Source organism: Numida meleagris, chromosome Z (genome assembly GCF_002078875.1).
Source record: "Numida meleagris isolate 19003 breed g44 Domestic line chromosome Z, NumMel1.0, whole genome shotgun sequence".
In the NCBI taxonomy this organism is placed as follows: Eukaryota; Metazoa; Chordata; class Aves; order Galliformes; family Numididae; genus Numida; species Numida meleagris.
This window is the reverse complement of record NC_034438.1, coordinates 8,665,783-8,688,229: the sequence shown is the minus strand read 5'-3', so window position 1 is coordinate 8,688,229 and position 22,447 is coordinate 8,665,783. Positions and strand designations below refer to the sequence as shown.

The 22,447-nt window shown below is 51.3% G+C and overlaps 2 protein-coding genes across 5 annotated transcripts; both read left to right on the top strand.

Moving 5' to 3' along the window:
* Positions 78-5,948, top strand: STOML2 (stomatin like 2). The gene is made up of 9 exons (XM_021379531.1): positions 78-406; positions 745-844; positions 1,782-1,840; positions 2,225-2,326; positions 2,913-3,047; positions 4,043-4,187; positions 4,504-4,583; positions 4,808-4,936; positions 5,625-5,948. The coding sequence occupies exons 1-9, from the start codon at positions 377-379 to the stop codon at positions 5,754-5,756; spliced, it is 912 nt and encodes a 303-aa protein (XP_021235206.1). The 5' UTR covers positions 78-376; the 3' UTR covers positions 5,757-5,948.
* PIGO (phosphatidylinositol glycan anchor biosynthesis class O) lies at positions 6,098-22,345 on the top strand. 4 transcript variants are annotated; one of them, XM_021379524.1, is made up of 11 exons: positions 6,098-6,991; positions 7,786-8,279; positions 9,592-9,735; positions 10,656-10,779; positions 11,696-11,855; positions 12,573-12,746; positions 14,889-16,461; positions 16,960-17,163; positions 17,475-17,677; positions 18,431-18,501; positions 19,059-22,345. In XM_021379524.1, the coding sequence occupies exons 2-11, from the start codon at positions 7,787-7,789 to the stop codon at positions 19,177-19,179; spliced, it is 3,267 nt and encodes a 1,088-aa protein (XP_021235199.1). In that variant the 5' UTR covers positions 6,098-6,991; position 7,786; the 3' UTR covers positions 19,180-22,345. The 4 variants fall into 4 exon arrangements, with proteins under 4 accessions (XP_021235199.1, XP_021235198.1, XP_021235201.1 ...); XM_021379523.1 differs by having other exon boundaries at positions 6,874-6,996; XM_021379525.1 differs by lacking the exon at positions 6,098-6,991 and adding an exon at positions 7,032-7,119.

Below are 22,447 nucleotides of genomic sequence, written 5' to 3'. Positions count from 1 at the left end.
GGCCCGGAATGGAGGAGGGGGTCTGAGGGATGCTCGGAGCAGGGATGGGGCGCTGCGTCCCGCAGCGGGCCGGGATCCGAGGGGAGCGGGGCGGTGTCCGCAGCCGGCGTGAGCCCCGCGTGCAGCCGCGGGGAGCCCCGCGTCGCAGCCTGGTCTTCTCGCCGCGCGGTGCAGGGTGGAGGCCGGCAGCCCGGCGGGGGCGTGAGCGGTGTGCGCGGTGCCGGCCCCATTCCGTGCCTTTCCTTTCCCGCAGCGCGCTCCGCTGCTGAAGAGCCCGGCGTGGCTGGCCCCGGCCCCGCAGCGGCTGAACTCCGGCCTGCCCGTCAATATCGGCGTGCTCTTCGTGCCGCAGCAGGAGGCGTGGGTGGTGGAGAGGATGGGCAAGTTCCACCGAATCCTCGAGCCTGTAAGGAGCCGCTGTCCTCCCCGTCTCCATCCCGCGGGTTCCTAGAGCGGTAGCGAGCGCGTCTTGTGCGCGGATGTAGGGGATGGTCCGAGTGCCTGTGCTTGTCCTTACGGACCGGGGTCCTTTTAACTGCCTGCAGACTAATTTCTTTTAGTGGGGTGTTAATGGCAGTAAGTAATTTAAAATCCCTCGTGTGTGAAGTACGCTTATCAGAAGTTATGGCGGCACATTGTGCTTGGGGTTTGTTTGCACATCCCTCTATTCTGGCTGAGCTCTCTGGGTGGGAAAGCCCCTGCCTGGCTTCAGGGCTCAGCTGTCTAATCCCACCTTTATCGCAGGGTTTGAATTTCCTCATCCCTCTGCTTGATCGGATACGTTACGTGCAGAGTCTCAAAGAAATTGTCATCAATGTCCCGGAGCAGTCAGCTGTCACCCTAGGTAAGGAAGATCTTCTGTCTCCTGCCCCTTCCTTTGCATCTGGGGTGAGCAAGGAGCAGTGTGGGGTGAGCAGAAATGTCTCAGGCTCCTGCACTTGGCCCTGTCCTGGGGACTCAGGCTTGTCCATACCCATGGCAGTGTGACCAGAAGAACCCCATCAGTGCCTCTGGGCTGCTCCACTTCTGCTTTGCTCTGATCATCACAGAAAAGGATCAATTTTTCAGAATTTATATGTTTTCCTGTTTTCAAAAACAAAAACACAGGAAAAACGTCCTGTGTTTTTGTAAATGTCACACAAAGATTTCAGGTCAGGTTGCTGGGCACACTTGTTAAAATTCTAGTGTTAAGTATCCTATTTATTTCTCACTTAAAGCTTCTGTCTGTTAACATAACTATAGCATGAAACATTTTGATCTCAAGACCTGAGACTTCTTGTGTCAAAATGAGGCATTCTGTAGAAGAAGTAGAAGCCCTTTTTGCACAAGGATCTGCATTTCTGCTAATCCTGCTGTAAGGGAACTGTTATGTCATGGCCTGAACTGGTGGTTGAGCACCTGGTGAAGGGTTGGCCCAGGAAGCAGAGGTGCAAGCAATTCACCTTTGCTTCCCACATGACTGTAAGGAGTGGACCCCTCCCTGGGCTCATTTAAGGACTGGCCTCCACAGGGAGAGTGTCTCCTGGACGAAGGCTGCTCCCTGAGAAGGAGTGTTCTGTAGACAGAGACCCTGTCACTAGTCAGATGAGTGAACTTCTTCCTATATGTGATTATTGACGTTTCTAACAGCACTTTGCCTGGTATTGCAAAGAATTTATCAAAACCAATTTCACTGCTTCCAAGGGTCAACATCTGCCATGCTATAGCAGGAAAGGGACTAGCCCTGAGGAGGTGCCATGCTTTTGCTTTAGTAAACAGAATGTGTTGTTCTTTCTTGGCAGATAATGTCACCCTGCAGATTGATGGAGTGCTCTATTTGCGTGTCATGGATCCCTACAAGGTACCATCCCTGCTGTGCTGAGGCTTAGCTTGAACCAAAGGGCACGAGGCAGCCTGCAGCCTCCTGTAGCCCTGGCTGTGCCCAGTGGGCTCTGTGCAGCCTCAGCATGCTGGCTGCTGTGCAGCCCCTCATGCACAGCTTGCTGGCCTCTCCCAGCTCGCCTTCCTCTGGGACATGTGCTCCATCCTCTGTGAGGCTCTGTGAGTGCTGTGCAGGTGGGTGGGCCAAGTGCCCCTTCCTTGGGTCTGCTCTCTGGGAGGAGGAGCTCGGCAAAGATGTCTGCAGCAGTTTTTTCATCTTAGCATGATGTTTATCCACTCTGCCTCTCTGGAGGTCCCTCTCAGCACTATCACAGACTTTGAATCTTTTGCTTCTGCTCTCCAGGCTAGCTATGGGGTGGAAGATCCCGAGTATGCTGTGACCCAGCTGGCCCAGACCACCATGAGATCTGAACTTGGCAAACTTTCCCTGGATAGAGTCTTCCGGGTGAGCTGGGGAGGTGGATACTGGAGCTGCCAGGTTCTGGCAGCTTCTTGAAACCCTGTGGGGTCTGTGCAGCCAGGCTGATACATTTAACAGCAAAATGCTTTTTGCTTAGAGGGCTTGTGGCTTCTGTTTCACATAGCCTGTTTGTGGATCCTTGGAGATGTGTCTTGCTTCAGTTACTTTTGTCCTGTGCCCTGACCTGCATGGTGTAGCTCTGTTTCTCTCGAGTCATCAACTCTTTGCTCAAGTTCAGTGATGAGTGTCCTGCTGACCATGTTCAAGTGGGCTGTAAGCCTCATGCTGCATTTTTTTGGGTGGAAGCAGGAACTGTTTTCATTCCTGGAAGAGATCTGTGTATTCAGTTGTACGCTGATGCTTGTATCAGCAATTTCAGTCATAGTCACTGCTCTCAAGGGAAGAAGGTGACCTCAAGAGATGTGGGAAGCATCTGGCCCTGCCTTAAACTTGTGGAGTTGGGCTTTTCTGGCTAACGTTGGCCAGCAGGGGAGGTGTCTGCATCCCTTCTGATCTCTGTCTTCATGCTCTCTTCTTTTTTTTCCTCTGCTGTTTCATTTGTACCGTCCAGGAGCGTGAGTCCCTCAATGCCAATATAGTGGATGCCATCAACCAAGCCTCAGACTGCTGGGGTATCCGGTGCCTACGCTACGAGATTAAGGACATCCACGTGCCCCCGCGTGTGAAGGAATCTATGCAGATGCAGGTTTGGCTCTCTGGGTGAACAGTCTGGAATGAGACATAAGCCTCCCCTTCCACTCAGCACGGTTGTTCTCCATCCAGAGCTGACAGCACTGGGCTCTCCTGCAGGGAAGGAAGCCTGTTGGCACTTTGGCTGCAAATATACAAGTATTGAATAAATAATTTCCATCCTTATTCCTGCAGTGGAGGCCCCTGCCTGTTACACACAAGCTCTGCCAGCTCCCTTTAAAATCCCAAGAAGCAGAACCAGCCCACACTGGGGATCTCTCAATGTTGTGTAGCTGTCTTCTTACCCTTTGCTGAGCCATGCTTGCCCAAGTGAGATGTTAGGAGTGTGTCTCTGCTGCCCTCTCCCCATGGGTGGGATTCCATCAGAGCATCTGTGGCAGGTGGGCTGCTGGCCTGTTGTCCTGCTTTCATGTAGGACAGAGTTCATTTCCTCTGCAGTGCTTGGTATGATGCTGTGATTTGGCTCTAGAAGAAAAAACAATGTTGATAATGATAATGAGCAATGATTTCATTGCTCAACAACACTGTGCGGAGCCAAGGGCATTTTAATGTTCAGTTTCTCATACTGTCCTTCCCAGTGGGGCTGAGGGGGAGCACAAAGAGCTTGGAAAAGACAGTACTGGAATAGCTGACCTAAACTGGTCAAAGGGATCTTTGGTACTATGTGACATAAGGTGAAAAAACTAAAAGACTTTGGGGAGTGGGCTGGGGGACTGCCTGGATATCAGTCAGCGGGTTGTGAGCAATTGCTTTGTGAATCACTTGTTTTGTAAAATTATGTATGTGCGTGTGTATATATATCGTTATCATTACTGTCCCTTCTCTCTTCCTTTCCTGTCTTAGTAAATAGTTTTTATCTTTGAAAAGAAGTTTTGCTTATTTCTTTTTCTCTGATTCTCTCCCCCATCCCACTGCGAGCTGAGCAGTGAGTGAATGGCAGTGCAGTGTGGAGCTGCCTGCCAGGTTAAACCTCAACACCTGTGCTTGCAGGTGGAGGCTGAGCGACGGAAGCGGGCAACAGTTCTGGAGTCAGAGGGAACACGGGAATCTGCTATCAATGTGGCTGAGGGGCAGAAGCAGGCCCAGATCTTGGCGTCAGAAGCCGAGAAAGCCGAACAAATCAACAAAGCTGCTGGTAGTGCTTTGGGCTGGAATGTGTCTTGAACACTAGGGCCTAGGGGGATCTGCACTGCTCTGTACTGAGGGGTGATGCTCCTTGAGAGCAGACTGCATCGCTGTGGGCCAGGCTTCCTCAGCTGCTCTCATTCCTTGCTGCTAGGGCCTTTGAGTGTTGCCCCTCTGCAGCCAGGGGAAGCAAGATGGCTGTTGTAGAACAATGCTGTGCTGTTGTTATTAAAAAGGAGGCTTTGCATGAATGACATTTTCTTGCTATAGTTCTTGCAAGCACTTTGCCTCAGTTCTGATGTGCATTCTGCTGTGCTGTGTTGCAGGAGAAGCCAATGCCATGTTGGTCCGGGCCAAGGCCAAGGCTGAGGCCATTCAGCTCCTGGCAGCTGCTCTGGCACAGCAGGTGAGCCACGGCTTCTGGAGGAAGCCAGAGCTTTGGCGTTAGCTCTGAGGAAGGTGAAACTGAAGCTGGGGTGGCACATAGCTTTCTCTCTGATGCCTGCTGGCATCTCCAGCAGCAGTGAGGAGTTCTGCTGTTGTGCTGAGCCACCATGCAGGGCTGGGCTGAACTCTTGGTGTTACATGACTCGGCGTCTTTCCTAATGAGCCTGATCTGTCTCTCTCCAGCATGGCAGTGCAGCAGCCTCTCTCTCTGTGGCTGAGCAGTACGTGAGCGCCTTCTCCAAGCTTGCCAAAGATTCCAACACGGTCCTGCTGCCAACCAACACTGGTGATGTCACCCACATGGTCGCACAGGTCAGTGTCAGCAATGGGATCACTTCTCTTGGGAGCTGGTGAAGATGACAGCCTGGTTGCCCCTGGTGGATGGGTGGTTGTGCTGAGTGAGAGAAGGTGTGGAGATGAGGAAATTGACCCAGTGTATGGGTCTGAAATAGAAGGTGTGGCCTGGAGCAGCTGCTTTGCAGCATCCTGTGGGAACCAGATGGTCCCTGTTGCGGCAGACCTTGGCTGCAGAACTGGCCTGTGCTGGTTTGCAGCTGTAGAAAAGAGGGTAGAACAAGCTGGTGAAAATACAAGGCAAGTGCTGACTTTCTCACTGTCTGTTTGATATGTAAGTTTTCCTCTTCCCTGTCCATCTCTCTGCTGGCATGGAGCTGAACATAGAGCAGGGATTTGGGTTAGTTCCTGAAGGCACTGCTCTGTGCTGGCAGTAGTTATCCATGCAGCTGTCTTAAAATAGTCATGTGGCACGGCAACATTAGGGCCTCAAACAGGGCCCTTTTAGAAGCTACCATGGCCCTGTCTACCTTGTGGGGCCTGCTCTGCCCAGCCCCATGCACACACTGTCTTCTCCTGGCATAGTCCTGATGCAGGGACCCTTCCTGCTGTCCCACAGGGCTCTCTCTAGGGACAAATTACCATCCTTGTTCCTGTATCATGCAGTGTCTCGTCTTCTCCCTAATGGCTCTCTCATTTCCTGCAGGCACTAGGCATCTACACCACACTGACCAAGACGCAAGCTGTGAAGACTCAGGATGAGCTACCTCCAGCCCATGGGGACCCGCAGCCCCCCAACACAGAGATGCTTAAGGCAGAGCAGGTGACCTCCAGCTAGTGGGGCTGAACAGACACTGGACACACTGATGGGACAGCACCCACCAGAAAGGGGATACTTGTCCAGGGCCTGCAAGGCTGCGGGGAGCCCTGTTTTGCCACCCTCCCCAGCTAGACATTCTTCTTCTTCCCTTGGCCCTTATTTTGTATCTGAATCTGATCATGTAATAAATAGTACCATTGCTGCAGCGCATCCTCGTGATGCTCAGGCCTGTGTTCCAACATGGAGGGATGCAACATGAAGTGAAGTCTGTCCTGAGAGGCACTGGGCCTGTGACAGTCTGCAAGAAGAGCCTGGAGATTCCTTGGTGGGGCCATGAACCGCCTGTAACTGGAATTGCATGAAGCCTTGTGGCAGCGCTTGCATACAGCAGCGCAAGCTGTTGCAGGTGCCACTTGTGGAATGGGTAGAGGAGCATGCTGGAAATTGGTGCTGGTGTCAGTATGCAGGGAGGGAGGGGAGCAGTTCTGGAGTTTGACAGATGCCAGTTGAGAGGGATCAGAGCTGCGGTCTGTGCAGAGGACAAATGCTGAACCTCATACATCAGGAGCAGGAGCAAACTGGGGATGCAGGAGAGTCAGGAGCGTTCCCTGTGGTATGTTACCATAGAATCACGGAATATCTTGAGTTGTAAGAGACCCATAGGGATCACCAAGTCCAGCTCATGGCTCCACACAGGCCCACCCCAAACCCAGTGCCTGACTGATGTGCAAACACCCCTTGAGCACCAGCAGCTCAGGGCTGTGCCCGCTGCCCTGGGCAGCCTGTTCCATGCCCACCGCACTCTGGGCAGAGCCCTTCCCTAACCCCCGGCCCTCCCCTGGCACAGCTCTATGCCATTCCGTCGGGCTCTGCCGCTGTCACGGAGAGCAGAGCTCAGCGCTGCCCTCCGCTCCCTGTGAGGAGCTGCAGCTGCCATGAGGCCTCCCCTCAGCTCCTCTGCGCTGGGCCCAGCACACCCAGGGCTCTCAGCCGCCCCTCACCACCTTCGCAGCCCTCATTTAGGCACTTTCGGAGAGTTTCATGTCCTTAATTAATACTTAATTAACTTAATGGATCCCGCTCCGGAGGAGCTGGGACGCGCTCAAGTCTCACGGAAGATGTTTGGAGGACTCAGCCCGGCCTAGCCGGGCCCGGCCGCCAGGGGGCGCTGCCACATCCGCCGCTCCGCTCGTCGCCGCTCTCGGGCCGCCAGCGCTTCCGGGGCGGCTGGGGCCGGGCCGTGGCGGCCGCAGGTGAGGTGAGAGGGGAGCGGCGGGGCTGGAAGGGATCGGACGGGGAGGGGAAATGTGGGGACTGAGAACAGCTGGAGCGGCCCGGGGGAGGTCGTGGGGCCGGAGAGTGTCAGCGCGGGACTGGTGAGGTAGCGCATGGTAGTGGCGGAGTGGTGAGGAGGCAGGAAAGGAGGTGTGGGGCCGGCGGTGGGTGAGCGGTGGGGGAGCTCTGAGGGAGGCCGAGGCGCAGAGCGGCGTCAGGAGGGGAATGGGGGGGCACGGGGAAGGAACACCGGGGTGCGGGAGATGCCAGAGTACAAGGGGAGTGGCAGAGGGGGCCGTGGTTGGTCTGGGGTAAAGGGGAGGTTTAGGGCATGCGAGGATGGCATGGTGTGGGTTTGGGGTGTGTGCAAGGTGTTGGGGCTTAGGCAGCAGCCTGGGGGTTATGAAAGTGCGTGGTGTTTGTGGTAGGAGAGCAGTCAGAATGCTAGAGAGGTGCTGGCGGGTATGGTAGAGGCTTGGGTGTGAGGTGCTGATGTGGTGTTGGGGTGCTGTGTGGTGCCTGGGAGTGTTGGTAGAGTGGCTGAACAGTGCAAGGGGAGCTGGAAATGGGAGAGGATCAACTGCAGCAGGATGAGAGCGTGTAAAGGGTTACTCTGCAGGGTGTTGCAGCTGGGCTATGAGGAGAGCTGGGGACAGGAGGCTGTGGGAAGTGTTGGTGACCAGAGCACTGGCCAGGAGTGAGTGCTGGCAGAGGTGTGTTGCCTGGCTCAGGTAGAGCCTTGGGGTCTAAGCTAATTTGTCTTTCCCCATAGGATGCAGCGGTGGCCGGTGCTGCTTTTCCTGGCCTGGGTCTGCTTTCTTTTCTTCTCTGGTATTGGGCTGTTCATGAGTGGCTTCCTGCTCACCCGGATTGAGCTTGCCAACAGCAGTTCCTGCTCAGACCCACTCGTGCCACCACCGTGGGACAAGCAGAGCCTCCCACCAGGCTCCTGTTGGATGCCCCAGCGCTTTCCCAAGGTTGTGCTTGTTATCATCGATGCCCTCCGTTTTGAATTTGCCTTGTTTAACCCAGCCAAGGTCAACCCACTGCCCTATGAGAATAAGCTGAGTTTTCTGCACCACCTGGCAACCTCCCAGCCACACCACGCTCGCCTCTACCGCTTCCTAGCTGATCCCCCCACTGCCACCATGCAGCGCATCAAGGGCCTCACCACCGGTTCACTGCCCACTTTCATTGATGTGGGCAGCAACTTTGCCACCTATGCAATCCAGGAGGACAACCTGCTGGCACAGATGGTGCAGAATGGTACGTGTGGTGTCCAGCCAGGAGAGGGCATGTAGAAGGCACTCATCAGTGCTCATGTGGGACCTTTATTCTTGTCTCCCTGTCAGGGGAGCTGTTCAGCACACCTCGGGCCTGTCAGCTGATTCTTTCACTATACCCCAGACTTAGCCGAACTGTTTTGCAGGTGGGGTTTCTCTATCTTGTACTGGGAGGAGGAGGCAGCTGGGACCGGGGTTAGGATTTATTCAAAGATGGTGAGAAGCATATGAAAGTGGCTGTACTAGTGGTGGCTGTCACAAGGTCACCAGCAGGAGTGGCTCTGACAAGCCAAGGGCACTGCAAGTCTGTTAGCAGTCGGGTAAGAAACCTGATGAGGGCGGAGCTAGGGCCGGGTATGATATGGGAACCTCATGCAGGCAGTGCACCTCCCTGCAGGTGTTACGACATTTTCTGTGTAGTTCAGTGCTGCCTAGATGTGCTTTGTGAGGCAGTAAGGAGCTTCTTGTTAGGATGATCGGATGATGGAGCAGCAGGATGCTGTCTTGTGTTACCCAGAAAGATTTTCTTCAAAGGCTCAGAGTGCCATAAATGCCAGTCATGCCTTTGCCTGGGATGAGGCAAGAGTTTCTGGGTTGTCAGCTTCCCTGTGTGTGAGCAAGGCAGGCAAGTGCAGTAAGTCATCAGAGTGCAAAAGCACTGGTAGACCTTGTGCCACAGCATTAGCTGTGGGGGAGATGGTTTCTGCTGCCAGGCTAAAGAGGCTCAGAAAACACAGAGGCGTGGCTGGTGGCAGACATGGCAAAGACAGGCAAAGTGTGGACAATGGGAAGCATCCATGCTCTTGCCTTTTTTGCATATAAAAACCCACCACAGTTATATTTCGAGTTTGAGCCTAGGACTCAGCTTCTGGTCATCTCCTGTCAGTAGCCATCTGTTGTCTTGTGTTTTACAGTTGGACTGTGGGGCCTTGGCAGCGCTCTGTCTGCTCAGTACTACAGTAATACAAATGAATAACTGTCTACTTTTTGGTCTGTTTAATCTATGTGTCTCTCTACTAAGGTGACATGGCAGAGGTTAATGATGAATAATGAGGTTGTGCTGGTGTACTTGGATCTGGGTGCACTTAGAGGCTTAGGAGGAGGGCAGACCACTCCGTTTATTCAAACTCACTTGCAACCAGATGGTGATTTTAAGTTTCAGTTGCTTTTATTGGTTTTAGAGGGTGCAGTGCTCCAGTGCCTAACCTGGATCTTCTCAAATTGGCAGTAGTGTGGATAATGACATGACTCAGGTGTGCTTCCTACTCTCATTAATTCATTTCTTGCTGCCTCAGGAAGAAGAGTGGTCTTCATGGGTGATGATACTTGGGAAGGACTCTTCCCAAAGAAGTTTTTCCGCTCATATTTCTTCCCTTCTTTCAATGTGAAGGATCTTCACAGTGTTGACAATGGGATCTTGCAGTATCTTTATCCGACTGGTAAGTAGTTCTTCCCCAAAGGCTAGTCTAACTGTTATGTTATACAGGGTTCCTACTGCAAGCTTGAGGTAGAACTGAAGAATTTTTACGTGGTAGCACTGGGCAGTCACACCCACTCATGTCTGCTGCCCAGGGATTACAGTGCTCTAGCTGGATTTCCACAGATAAGCCAGCTTTGAGGTCCCATAAACTGTTTCTCTAAATACTTTTTCTCCATTTGGGAGGTGGGGCTGATTGATCGGACTGGGCTGCAGTTTTGACTTCTACATCTGTCGCAGAAATACACATCCAGGAGGAGCAGCTCTTTCCTCATGCTTTATTTTGCTGTATGGTTGCCTGGCAGTGCTTCAGGACAAATTCAGTAGTCCTGCCACCCAGTGGCAGGCAAGGGCACAGAGCTGCTGAAGCATGAGGATGATTTGTGAATTTTATGTGACTTCAGACTCTATTCTGAGACAAGATTAGGGGAAATGTTCTTTGCTTTATCTGTATATAAATCTAAATAAGTCAAAATTGCAATGGTCTTTAAAGGTGAAGGTCAGGAAATTGCCTTGCTGATGGGTTTTGCCTTGTAGTTTGTCATTTAGTTTGTCATTTAACTGCAAGTGTATTGATTTTCATGTGCTGAGACCCTGGAGCAGAGGGGAGGGATGTGTTCCTAGCTGGAGACAGCATTGGTCTGCCAGGCCCATGTTCCACATGGTATGCAGAGAGGCACGTGGATGAGTGTAACCTGAAATATCTTCAGGGAAGAACTGGATTTCTGGATTTTCCTTTTCCTGAGTGTCCCCTTGGTTTGGCAAGAGGGGAAAACACAGTGATTTCCAGAGGCAGCCAGACAGCTGCGGCAGAGGGATTCAGGAGCAGAGCATGTTCTGAATCCTTGGCTTCTGTGTGATAAGACTTGTCTTGTTTTGCAGTGAACAGTGGTGAGTGGGACTTGCTGATTGCTCACTTCCTCGGTGTGGACCACTGTGGGCACAAACATGGACCCGACCATCCTGAAATGGCCAAGAAGCTCACCCAGATGAATGAGATGCTCAGGTGATTATTGCAGTGGTGGGGGTTGCCAGCTGGTTCCTACTTTCAGCCAAACTACAGGGTCTTACCAGGGGATTTATGGAGACAGAAACCCTGTTACCAGGGAGAATGGATGTGACCAGTAGCAGCTGTAACCTCAGCTTTTGGACAGCCTCAACTGTGTAGACATATGTTCACGAGGGAATGGCAAAGAACAGGGTTTGATTTCAGAGCTAAGGCTGCCTTCAGGTCTTGGAGCCTTGGTTCTCAACCAAACCATCAGGCGATGGAGCCTCACTTTCTGCATCTTAAAAATAGAGATTGTCACACTGAGTCCTAGCTAAGCATTTGGAGAACCTTGGCTAGGGAATGCTGCATTTACTGCACAGGCCCACGAGTTATGTGTTTGTATCAGAGGGCAGAATGGAATCCAGAAATTGGATGACTCTTATGATTGATTTCATTTTTGCTGCTACAAGGAGGGAGTAACTTGCCTTTCTGCATGTGAGAGTGCATATACATGTTGTTGCACTTACTGCATCCTTCAGGGACAAATCCCGCATCTTTTTTCCTTAAAAGTAGGAGATTGCTCACACAATGTGATGCAATAGATAAGACCCTAATGGGATTAGCCTGAAATTGGGAACATTCCTTCTGAATTGCATTCTTTTTAGAGATCCCTGAAGGCCTTGAGAAACACTCACAGGAGATTTAGACAACATCAGTCCACCATATTTCAGTGCTCTGACTTTTTAGCTCATTTTTGAAGCATCCATTGTCCCAGTCCCTGGTTTAGTTGGTACAACCCTATGTCAGCACCTAGTTTTGTTCAGGTCCTTTGGTGAGCTTCACCTCTCTCATATGGTCAGGCTTGGAAGGGAAGTATCCTCTCCCACTTGTGCTCCTAGGGGTTGATGACTTTCCTTATATGTGGTGACAGGTCTTTGGTGGATCACCTGGGGAATGACACTCTCCTTCTGGTGGCTGGAGACCATGGCATGACAGAAACTGGAGACCATGGTGGTGACAGCCAAAGGGAATTGAATGCAGCACTCTTTGTGTATAGCAAAACACCCCTGTTTGGCACCGACCCTCCTGAGGTAAGAAGATGATCCTTAGTTGCTACTGCCTGAGGTGGCATCCAGGGCAAAAACTGCATTGTGGGGTACAGAGTGTAATAGGTCAGTCAAGATTGTTTAGATTGAGAGGGCCAAGGTGTCTGTCATATTTCCTGAGAGAAGAGTGGAAAACCTGACAAATAATGCATATAACTGATGTTAAAAATACCTGAACTTAATTAATATCAGTTTGCATCAAACACAATTTGGTATATTTAGTAAGACAAGTTTGTTTGAGAAAAACATGATTGCAAGAGGAGTGAAAGCAGGTTCTGTTCAACTGTTTAACTTCTGCAGTACATCTTTACTTTTTTTGCACTTAGTTTGCTGCAGACATATGTGACAGGGCAGGCAGCTTCCCACAGGCCTCCTGAAAGGGTCTGCAGGAGTGACATGTACCTTCAGCTTTGGAGGCAGAGCAGTGACATGTATGTGGGGCCAGTATTCAGGCCCCTCCAACTGTGAGAAGTGTTTGTGTAGGGTCAGATGAGCTGTTAGACAGCAAGAGCCAGACCCAGGGACCTGCAGGTATCTTTTATCGTCTGTCTTCAGCAGGGTTGTGCTTCCCCTGTGTTTTAACCCTTGTCTTTGCCAGTGTCTCCTCTCAACACGGATGCCTCACCATCATCCCCTCTCCTGAGTGAAAGTCCACATTGCTGTGTCCTTTCCAAATGTCTGATTCCTCCCCTGTCTCTCCAGGAGCCTGAGGCCATTCCCCAGGTGAACCTGGTGCCCACTGTGGCCCTACTACTGGGTGTGCCCATTCCGTACAGTAGCATCGGGGAAGTGATGGCCGAGCTGTTCTCCGGGGATGGTGACACTGTGTCTGAAGCCTTGCAGCAGCTTTTGGTTTATCACATCAATGCCAAGCAGGTATGGCAGGGAAAGACTTGCTGGCAGTCCTGTGGTACTGCCAGGGGTTGGCTGTGCAGTCCTAGCTCTTGGACATATTGGGAATTCACTGCATTCAGCTTCTTGGGAGCTGCTTTCAGCCAGGTGCTTCAGCACTTGTTCAGAAGCTGGGTTGGTAGCACTGTACTGCATCTACGGCAGGCCTTACTGCTAAACTAGAGGGGAGAAGGAAAGGTTTTTTAGGCACGTGCCTCTTCTTCTTGGTACAGGTGAGACAGTGATATGGAGTTATCTTCATAGAGAACTTTATGAGTTACCTGCTTGCAGTGTTCGCTCCAGTAAAAGACAGAATCATATTCCAAATATAAATGGGAAGCACCTGTTTAGTACTTGGTAATGAGTGCTGCGCTGTAGGAAATACTGATCTGGAAGGCGTTATTTGCTTCAGGATAAGATCCCAGGTGGTTAGGGGTGGATTTGGTTACTTGGAGAAGCTGATGGGAAGGCTGTTTCCTCAAGGCTGAACATGGCAAGTTTCCTTAATGGAGACTGGGGAGTACATGTAGGTGTTGTGATGATTCTTCAGTTTTGGAGGAGAAATGATGTTAGCTATAGCACTATTCTAGATCAGTGACAGAAGGAAAATGGTAGTGAATGAAGTATTGAATAAAAGAAACACCACGTAATAATTGTGAATAAATTGGAACAGGGAAGGAACAGTTTATGTCAAGTGCAAAGGAATGCAGAACCTCAACAACTGAACGACAAAACTTGAGTGAGTGTGCATATACCAGCCATAGAAGAAGCCCAGGGAGTGGGACAGGTCATGTGCCAGGGCGAGAGCTCCTGTGGAAGATGTGAGGGTTGTGTGTGAGGCTCCTGGCACATTGCAGAACCAGATTTGCCACACTTGTTGCAAGGCGTGTGTCTCAGCTAAGAGCCTTGCTGCTTCTGAGGGATTCTGCATTGCTAGGAGCACACTGCTTGCCTGACATTAACTCCTCAAGCCCACAGTCAATGCTCTGGTGTAGTCCTGTGGTTCTCCAGGAAGAAGGCAAACCAAAGCAGGTCCTGTTTTGGCCCAGATGCCTGGAAACAGCCAGTGCTGTGTAGACTGGACACTATTGCTGCAGGTCAGTGAAGAGCTGGAGAGGATGTTATTGCTGATGGGAAGGCAGAAGTGTTCAGTGTCTGCTGTCTATTTATATAGGAGCAGTGTGCTTTGTCATTTAGAGATGATAACACACTTTATTGTCCATTAGTCACTGAGAATATTCATCATCTATGAGGAATTAGCCATATCTAGTGCTGTCTCTTAAATCTTTGCTGCTAGTCATCTCAGAGTGTTTCTGGCTTGATCACACTGGTTTTAAAGAAGCATTGGCATAGCAAGCCTGGGAGGGAGCTAGCACATATGTTTACCACTAAAGGACAGGAACAGACTGGATCTGCCTGTGCTCTAAGGTGACTGGAAGCTATATGAACCTATCAGTGTGTTTCTGGAATGGAGCTGATCTACACTGTTGAGCAGCTGAATGTTTGCACAGGTGCTCTGACTTGCTAATGCCCTCTTAAGACTTGTTGCAACTTTAAGGTCATAGCTGGCTCTGTTCCTGTGGTCTTGAAGTAAAAGGCAGAAGAAGCTTTCCTTAGTACAGCAGCTTAATGTACCTGTCAAAGAGAGTGAACAGTTTGATTTGATCTACTACAAGCTGTTTCATTTGATGTCTTTTGTCAGGGACAAAAAAAAAAAACAACAACACAGGGTGAAAGTTGGCACTAGGTTCAGACTAATAGCTAGTGATTACTTGAACTTCTGGGGGACATTTGCCTTGTTGTTACTGAAGACACTATGTATGAACCCTTAATGATGTGTCACGTTAATAAGTGAAGAACTGGGGGGCTGAAAGGTGTCAGCACAGTTGTCAGGACAGATATGTTGCTTCAGAGGGATGTTGCTTTGGCAGAGGGATTGAGTTTTCTGCCAGCCATGTCCTGCATTTGAGTGACCAGTCCCAGATGATGCACCTTAGAATGCTGCTGTCCTAGTAGGGACTGGCTGTTTGAGACTGCCTGCACTCTGAAGGGGTAATGTGAGGAAGATGGTAGTGAATCCCCTTCCCAGCGCTGCTTTCTGACGCCATGTCCTCTCTCCTGTTGCAGGTGGACCGCTTCCTGCACTCCTACTCGCTGGTGGCTCAGGACCTGCCAGCAGAGCAGCTCCAGCACCTGCAGGAGCTCTTCTCCAGCGCTGTAGAGGAGCACATTCAGCTCTTGGCCCAGGTGCAGAGGGCAATGCCGGTGTCTCCAGAATTGGAGTCCAAGCTCAGAAGCCTCATCAGCCGCTTCCAGCTCTATCTGCGGCAGGCACGGGCTGTGTGCACCCAGTCCTGGGCCCGCTTTCATCCTCTGCGTATGGTGGGGGGCTGCACCCTCATTGCTGCTTCCTGCTTGCTCTGCTATGTGGCCTCAGAGCTGGCCACAGTGTCAGACTCCTTCTATCACAGCTGCCTCCTGTACCCCCTACTTTGGGGGCTGGTGACGGCTGTTCTCTATGGGCTGTCCTGTGTGTTCACGCAGGAGGAGCTGGATCTCCTCCTGCTGTTGTCTTGGGCAGCTGCAGCATCTCTGCTGGGCTTTTTCTGGCATTGGTGGGGCCGGCATCCCAAGCGAGCCCGTTTGTTGGGCAGCCAGCCACCCTTGGCCAGCACTGGTCTGAGGCAGAGGCTGCGAGTGTGGCTGGGGCTGGCATTCCCCATGGGCATTCTCCTTTTCCGTTGTGGAGCTATGTTCTCTGATAGCTTTGTGGTAGCTGAGGCCCAAGTTGCCCCATTCCTGCTGGCCTCACTGGTGATGTTGCTGATAGGAAAGCTCCACTGGGATGGTCGCCTGACTGTGCCAGAAGGCCCCAGACAGCAGCCTTTTGGCTTTTCCTCTTACCGAAAAGAGAGCTGGCACCTACTGTGCCTTGTGGCTGTGCTTCTGGTTTGCGTGCGACTCTCTGGTTTCTTCCACCAGTGCCGTGAAGAAATCCCTCAGTGCCGGCCCTCCGTTTTCCTTCCACCCCTTGCCAGCCTGAGAAACACACGGGCTAAGAACCTCTTCTACCTCTTATGTGTGGCCTTGCTCGCTGGGCTGGTGTATGCCGTGCGGAGCTGGCTGCGACACTACGGCAATCTGAACAGCTCAGACCCCCTTGTGCTCTTTGTGCGCTGGGGTTTCCCACTGGTGGTCCTTTGCATTGCCTGCTACTGGGCTGTTGCCTCCAGTGCTGAAGACTCTCTGGGCAAGCTGCAGGAGCTGGTACAGGTGGCAGTCATTGCATTTCCATGGGCTGTCTATGGGTTAGCATCTATGGGGTTGCTGCTCCTGCTGTGCCATCCCATGACAGTGTTTGCAAAGGACTCACGGGAGTCTGCAGGATCCATTGTCACTCCCTACCAGGGGATTCCCAGCTCCAAAGTCGACTTGCTCCAGGTCATCCCTCAGATCTACAAGAGGATGCAGGAGTCTGAGAAGAGTCGCCTGGAACGGCGCAGCTGCAGGGCCACAGTCGCGGCCTATGGGCTAGGCAGTGTGTACTCGGCAGCCCTGGTCATAGCACTCACCCTCCTGGGCTTCCTCTTGATGCTCCTGCACACTGAGCGGCTCAGTCTTGCCTTTCTGCTCCTCTTCCTGGAGGCCTTTGTGCTGCTGCACATCCACACACGTGCCAGAAGCCTCGCAGGAGACACTGGTGAGTCAGGGTTCAGTGGAGCATCTTTTGGATGTACAAACTGAGCATTATCCTCTGCAGCCTCATCCTGTTTCCAGTGGGAGAGGCAGAGCCCAGTCCCTGCTCCTGGGGAATGGCAGTACGCAGATCCTCCTTGTAGGATCCTCCTAGCTTTTTTAGAGCTGTTTAAATCCTCTAACAAAAGAGAGTTGCATGCAGTGTAGTGGCAGTGTGGGAGAACAAGGGAGTCCTACCCCAGTGCATCTTTCCAGAAGTGGGAGCAGCTGCCAAGTCTGCTGTTGCTAATAGAGTCCAGGAGCGGAATGGGCAGCAGAGGGAGCACCTGGCCACATACTGGCATGCTGACTAGTTTCTGTCTCAGTAGAGTGAGTGGGAGGGGAACATGAAGGAAAACCCTATAGGTTTCTTTGGACTCACTTGTTCCTTGATGCTGATCTCTCTCTCTCTCTCTCTCTCTCTCTCTCTCTCTCTCTCTCTCTCTCTCTCTTTCTTTCTCAGAGCCTTTTTCAGTGCCCTGGTTTGCAGTCATCTCGTGGCTCCTTGCTGCTTCCCAGTTCTTCTATTCCACGGGCCATCAGCCCATCTTCCCAGCCATCCACTGGAACGCAGCCTTTGTGGGCTTTCATCTTGACCACAGCACAAACCTCCTTCCTGCTGTCCTGGTGGGCGCCAACACGTTTGCCTCCCATATCCTCTTTGCAGGTAAATCAATTTCTTCCTGGGCCGCTGAGCCTGAGCAGACATGGCTTACTGCTTTGCCTTGTCTGGAAGCCTGCAGGCTGAGCACAAGGTGATGAAGGCTCCGGCACCAACTGAACAGCAGCATCCTCACTGTCCCCTTCTGGGGCTGCAGAGCTGCCCATGGCTTGCAGCCTCCATGCAGTTGTGCCTGACCAGCAGGCTGGAGCTGGAGTATATGCTTCCTGCCACGTCCAGGGCATGACGGCAGAGCCTAGACTGCTCCTCATCTCCTGGGCTCCTGGTAACTTCATGTGCCTTTGTCCTCGAGGTAGTTGGCTGCCCTCTGCTCCTACTTTGGCCCTTTGTGTGTGAGATGCCCAGCTCACAGAAGAAGAAGTCCAAGAGGGAGCCTCAGGAGGATCTGCAGACGGTGGATGAGCACATGATGGAGATGAGGCTGCGGGAGTCCCCAGAGAAGTTCTCCACTGCTCTGCTGCAACTGGGGCTGAAGTACCTCTTTGTCCTCGGTGCACAGGTATGATCTGAAGTGGGATGGCTGTCTGAGAATAAAACTGCTGTGAGAACCATGGAGCACTTTGACATGAGATGGGGCTCAGATGAGTCAGAGACAGTCCCAGGGGTGAAATGTTGGGGTACAGGTGGAAAACCGGATGCAAAGATCCTCTTCTTAATCCATGCAATTTACCATTTGCTTTGAGAAGGGCATCAGCATGGAAGCAGCAGTACAGATTAGGTTGCTTTTCATTTCCATCTGCCCAGGAACATCTATTTCGAAACTGCAGGGTTGTAATGCTGCTCATCTTCTTCCTGGTCACGCATCACCTTTGATTTTCTTCTGTGCTGGTATCGTGGTGTTGTAGGGAGCTAAATGTCAGAAACCTAATCTTGTGAAAGAAATGAGCAGGTTTCTGGGGTTTAGCCTTTCAAGTCATTTTCCTTTATGGTCAGACCAGAAACAGTGTGAGACAGGGAGGAGGCCCTGCATGAATGCCCTTCTCACTGAAAGATTAGGTCAGCTTAGCTATAGTGGGAGCCCTCCCATGTGCTGTCCTTGGCCAGTCCTTTCCTTGAAGGGCCTGTGTGTACCACAAGTTGTTTGTCTTTTCTGATTTGATGATGGGAGGGAATCCTCCTTGGAATGCTTATTTCTGATGTACTGACCTCCCAGGTGTGCACAGTTTACTATCACCTTTGGGTATGAATCTGTTGCCCAGAAGGTCTCTCCAGAGTGTCACTTGTAACTTTGTTTTCCTGGTCTCACCAACAGCTTCTGGCCTGTGTTTGTGCAGCTGTGATCCTCAGGAGGCACCTCATGGTCTGGAAGGTCTTTGCCCCAAAGTAAGTCACAGGAGTTACTCTGATGCTGGGTGAGGGCTCTTATCGCTGACATCGCTACAGTTCATAGCCAGTAATGCTAGCAGTGACCATGTGATATATGACTTTTTCCTAGAAGAGGCTATAGCATTGTCCTTGACTAATTCCTGCTTCAGGTTCAGAAGCTGGACTCAGACTAGAGCATAGTCGTTTCTCCTTATCTTGATTTCAAGGACACACAGAGCCCACCTGTAAGCTTAGAATATTCAGGGCAGGGAGCCAAAGGTAGTGTTACTAGACTACAAATGAGATGGAAATGTTTGAGGTAGAAGGCTTGTGGGGTGTCCTCGACCTCTGAGGGTTTCCAAGTCCCACTTGAGTGTCTTCTTGGATGGCCTCAAAAACCAGCAAGGAACCAAAGGCATGCTTGGCTTCCAGACTGCAAGCAACATCCACTGCTAAGGAATGAACATAATCCTGGTTTTAGGACTGGCGATGCTACCAGCCTCTCACTGTCAGGGAAAATGATCTGCTGGGAGCACGGGTGGCATGATACCTTATTCCATCTGTTGTGCCTCCAGGTTCCTCTTTGAGTCTCTGGGCTTCATGGTGAGCAGCGTCTGCCTCCTGCTGGGGATCTCCCTGGTGATGCGTGTGGACTGTGCCGTTAGCACCTGGTTCAGCCAGCTTCAGCTCAGGTAGCACTGAAGATGTGGGGAACCTGACTTGCTTGTTGGCCAAGGCTGTGATCATCTCCCTGATTCCCTAGCTCTGGGAGGTGTACAACAGCCACCAGCAACGAGTGCCTGCCGACAGCAGTTTGGGATTATCCCTAGCTCCCTGCCTCAGTGTTGTGCAAAAGGACCAGTGCCAGCTGTTCCCTGTTCATCGTGATGCTCTGCAGGGAGCATGCTTCTCAGTGATTGAGGTTGGAACTCTTGTGCATTTGTTAGCAACAGGAGGAAGCCAAGAAGCAAGAATCCTGAGGTGCTTCTCCGGGGAAACAACAGCAGGATGTCTTGCTACAGTGTTCCCTTCAACTGCCCCAGATGTGCAGCTAGTAGACTGCAGTGATACGCAATGTGCCTGGAGAGCATCATCTTCCCTGTGCAGAGACACTGACTCACTTGAAGGGGCCTGCTGTGGAGGGATGGAGAGGGAAGGCTACTATAACTGCCCTCTTGCTAGTCCTACAGCCACCACTTCTCTCTGCATGCTCAGTTTTCATGCTGGAGTCAAAGTGCACACAGTTATGCCAGCAGATGGTTCCTGGGGTCTTGGTTGCAGCTGTCCTCCTGTCAAGCTAGTTCTCTGCTCTTAATGAGGCCTCTCCTGCCCTATACTCACTTCTGTTTTCCTGGTTTTCCTAAACAGTACTAAGGGCAGGGTAGAGCAGACTGGGCTGTCTTGGACAGCCTGAGGCAGGCTTAGTTTTTTGGGAAGATGATAGCAGGGCAAATTGTGTCCATGACTGAGAAACTCTCCACTCATGGCCTTGGCCTGCACTGTCCATGTAGTCAGGGCTGTAGCGGCCGGGGCGCTTGGTCTCCTTCTGAGCACATGCTGCAGGATGCCTGGCAGTTGATTGGGAACAGTTAGTTGCTAGCAGGATGTAGTGACAGAGCATTTGACTCACCCCTGTATTGGATCTTGTTAGGAGGAAAGGGGAGTCTAATGAAGCTAACTGCAGGAGTGACCTTGGTGAAAGCTGAGAGCAGCTGCTTGAGATTTGTGAGCAGGTGACAACTCCTGCAAGGTGGCCTAACCCATTGGTATCTGTGTATGTGCTAGGGGAGATTTCTGTCACCTTGATGGCATCCTAGGCACTGTGGAGGATGCCATCTGTGATCCAGTACTGGGTGCTTATCACCCTTTTGACCTTGCTTTTCTGCATGAGGCTTTGTGCTTCAAGTGAGCTATCTCACTGCAAACCTGCTTTTGACTGTTTGCTATCAGATATATATCTGTATGGGCAGAGGTGGAAGATGGTGACCATGGTGCCTGGCTGCATTCCAGCTAAGCTCCCCCTGCACTGTTGATGGGAGCTGGGATTCCTTACTGCCCTGAACCACTGTGTGGCATTATTTGGTGCTATGAAACTTTTCATCTCCTTCCTCTCTGGAAAGAGCTGAGGGCTGCTTGCCTGGGATTCTTCTTTCAATTTTTGTTCTAGTCCCTGCTTGGTTTTTTGATTCATACATCCTAACTGCTCCTGCTTGAGCTCCTCACTGAGTCTGAGAGAGACTGCCTGTATAACTCCAGTTTCTTCCTCATCTCTGCCCTGGAAGGCCCTGGGGAAAGTGTCTGGCCACATCACTGATTGAGTTCTTACTGTCATGTCTCAAGTGCCCGGTAGCTGTGGAAAACATCCTTTCAGGACAGGTTTAGTTTTGTATTTTGCCTAACCTGGGTGATAGTACTTGCTCAGGTGTCAGGAGGCAGTTCCAGGGAGGCTTACACTGCTCTAATTTTGGACTTCCTTTGCTTGGCCAGCTTCTATCCTACTGCCTCTGCTCTTTCATCTCAGCTTTGCATTTTTCCACCTCTGTGGTCCTGTCCTGCTTAATTTCACCTGACAAAAACAGGGTCTGGTTTGCAGCTGACAAAACTGCCTTGGTTGGCTCATTGCAACTTGGTTGTGTGCACAGCAGCTGGTGCAAGGAAAGGGGCAGTAGCATGTAGCTGGGAGCTGCACAGAAACAGTGCAGCCCAGAGTTAGATAGGCTTAAGCAGTTTCATCATCCTTTAAACAGGTTATTGACTATGTACGGTGACTCCTTGGTGGCCAAAGGGTTTTCAGGTATTGTGGGGTAAGGATGAGGGATGAAGGTGCTTTTGTTTGGAGAGAAGGAAAGGGATGGAAGTAGCAACTACCCATTGAATTTTTATTTAACATGACATTAGATAACGTTACTAACCTCCAAGTCTAGAGCTCTGGTATGTCTTCTTGTAAACTTGTAATCCAGTCAGGAGCTTGCTGCCTGAATGTATTTGTGTTGGCAGAAGTCCTTAAGGTCACTAATGCTGTGATACTGGCCTGTGAGACCCCTGTTGCTGCTGCCCAGGCCCCTGGGCTTTGTTCTCTCTCACCTCTGGGACTAGTTCCTCTTTCAACAGCCGCCATCATGCTGCTGAACCTTCCCATGCCTGTTGTTTAAGTGCAGCGTCCTTTCCTCAGCCCCCTGCCTCCAAGGTTGTGGTGGCTTTGTGGACCTGCTGGAAGCAGAAGCTTATAGCCTGGGGAGGCTGGGGCAGAGCAGAGAGAACAGAGCTGCAGCTCTGTAAGAACTCACACAAGTCTCACCAGAGAATGACTGGACAGTGCCAGTCCCCATTGCAGAGTATAAATTAGGACCTTGTTTTAGCCACGTTGTGTTTTAGTAGATTTGAGCCTGAGTCAAAAGCCGAAGCTCCCTTGAGAGCTTCCAACAAATCATTATGCCTACTCATGCCTAAGTCTACTCTTGAGAAATACTGTAACCTCATTCCCTGACTCCTCTTATAGAGGTATAAGGATGTAGCTTCAACTCACTTCACCTGGATTTATTACTTGCAGTAATGAAACTGCAAATATGTAATTGTCACTGCAGTGATGCCAAGGACAGAGGACTGGCCTCTTGTACTGACTGCTCTGTCAAGGGAGACTGGCTACTACACCAAAGAATTTAAAGTCGAGATAAGTTTTCCAAGGGCTGGAGATGCTCTTATTTTCTTTCATTCATGTGTTTGGTCTTTACTGGCCTTCCCTAACGGCCTTTGAGCTAATCATTTGGCTGCTGTTCTTCTGAGTGTTTTGGGGATAAGAGTTCATATTTGTTCAAAGCTTGATGACCTCAGAATCACGACATGCTGCTGGTGGTGGAACAAATCTGGCTGTGCTTGCTCATTTAAAACCCCAAAGAGCGTGTAGTGGAAGGTGCGCACTGGTCCAAGAGGAGGAAACCTGGCTTGCTGGGGGGAGAAGGCTCTG

Excerpts from the sequence above, each read along its gene's own strand:
- STOML2 (XM_021379531.1), top strand. The coding sequence starts at position 377 with ATGGGCAAGTTCCACCGAATCCTCGAGCCT. Across the intron at positions 2,327-2,912 it reads CCCTGGATAGAGTCTTCCGG|GAGCGTGAGTCCCTCAATGC; the intron begins GTGAGCTGGGGA and ends TGTACCGTCCAG. Across the intron at positions 4,584-4,807 it reads CAGCTGCTCTGGCACAGCAG|CATGGCAGTGCAGCAGCCTC; the intron begins GTGAGCCACGGC and ends GTCTCTCTCCAG.
- PIGO (XM_021379524.1), top strand. The coding sequence starts at position 7,787 with ATGCAGCGGTGGCCGGTGCTGCTTTTCCTGGCCTGGGTCTGCTTTCTT. Across the intron at positions 10,780-11,695 it reads CAGATGAATGAGATGCTCAG|GTCTTTGGTGGATCACCTGG; the intron begins GTGATTATTGCA and ends ATGTGGTGACAG. Across the intron at positions 11,856-12,572 it reads TTGGCACCGACCCTCCTGAG|GAGCCTGAGGCCATTCCCCA; the intron begins GTAAGAAGATGA and ends CTGTCTCTCCAG.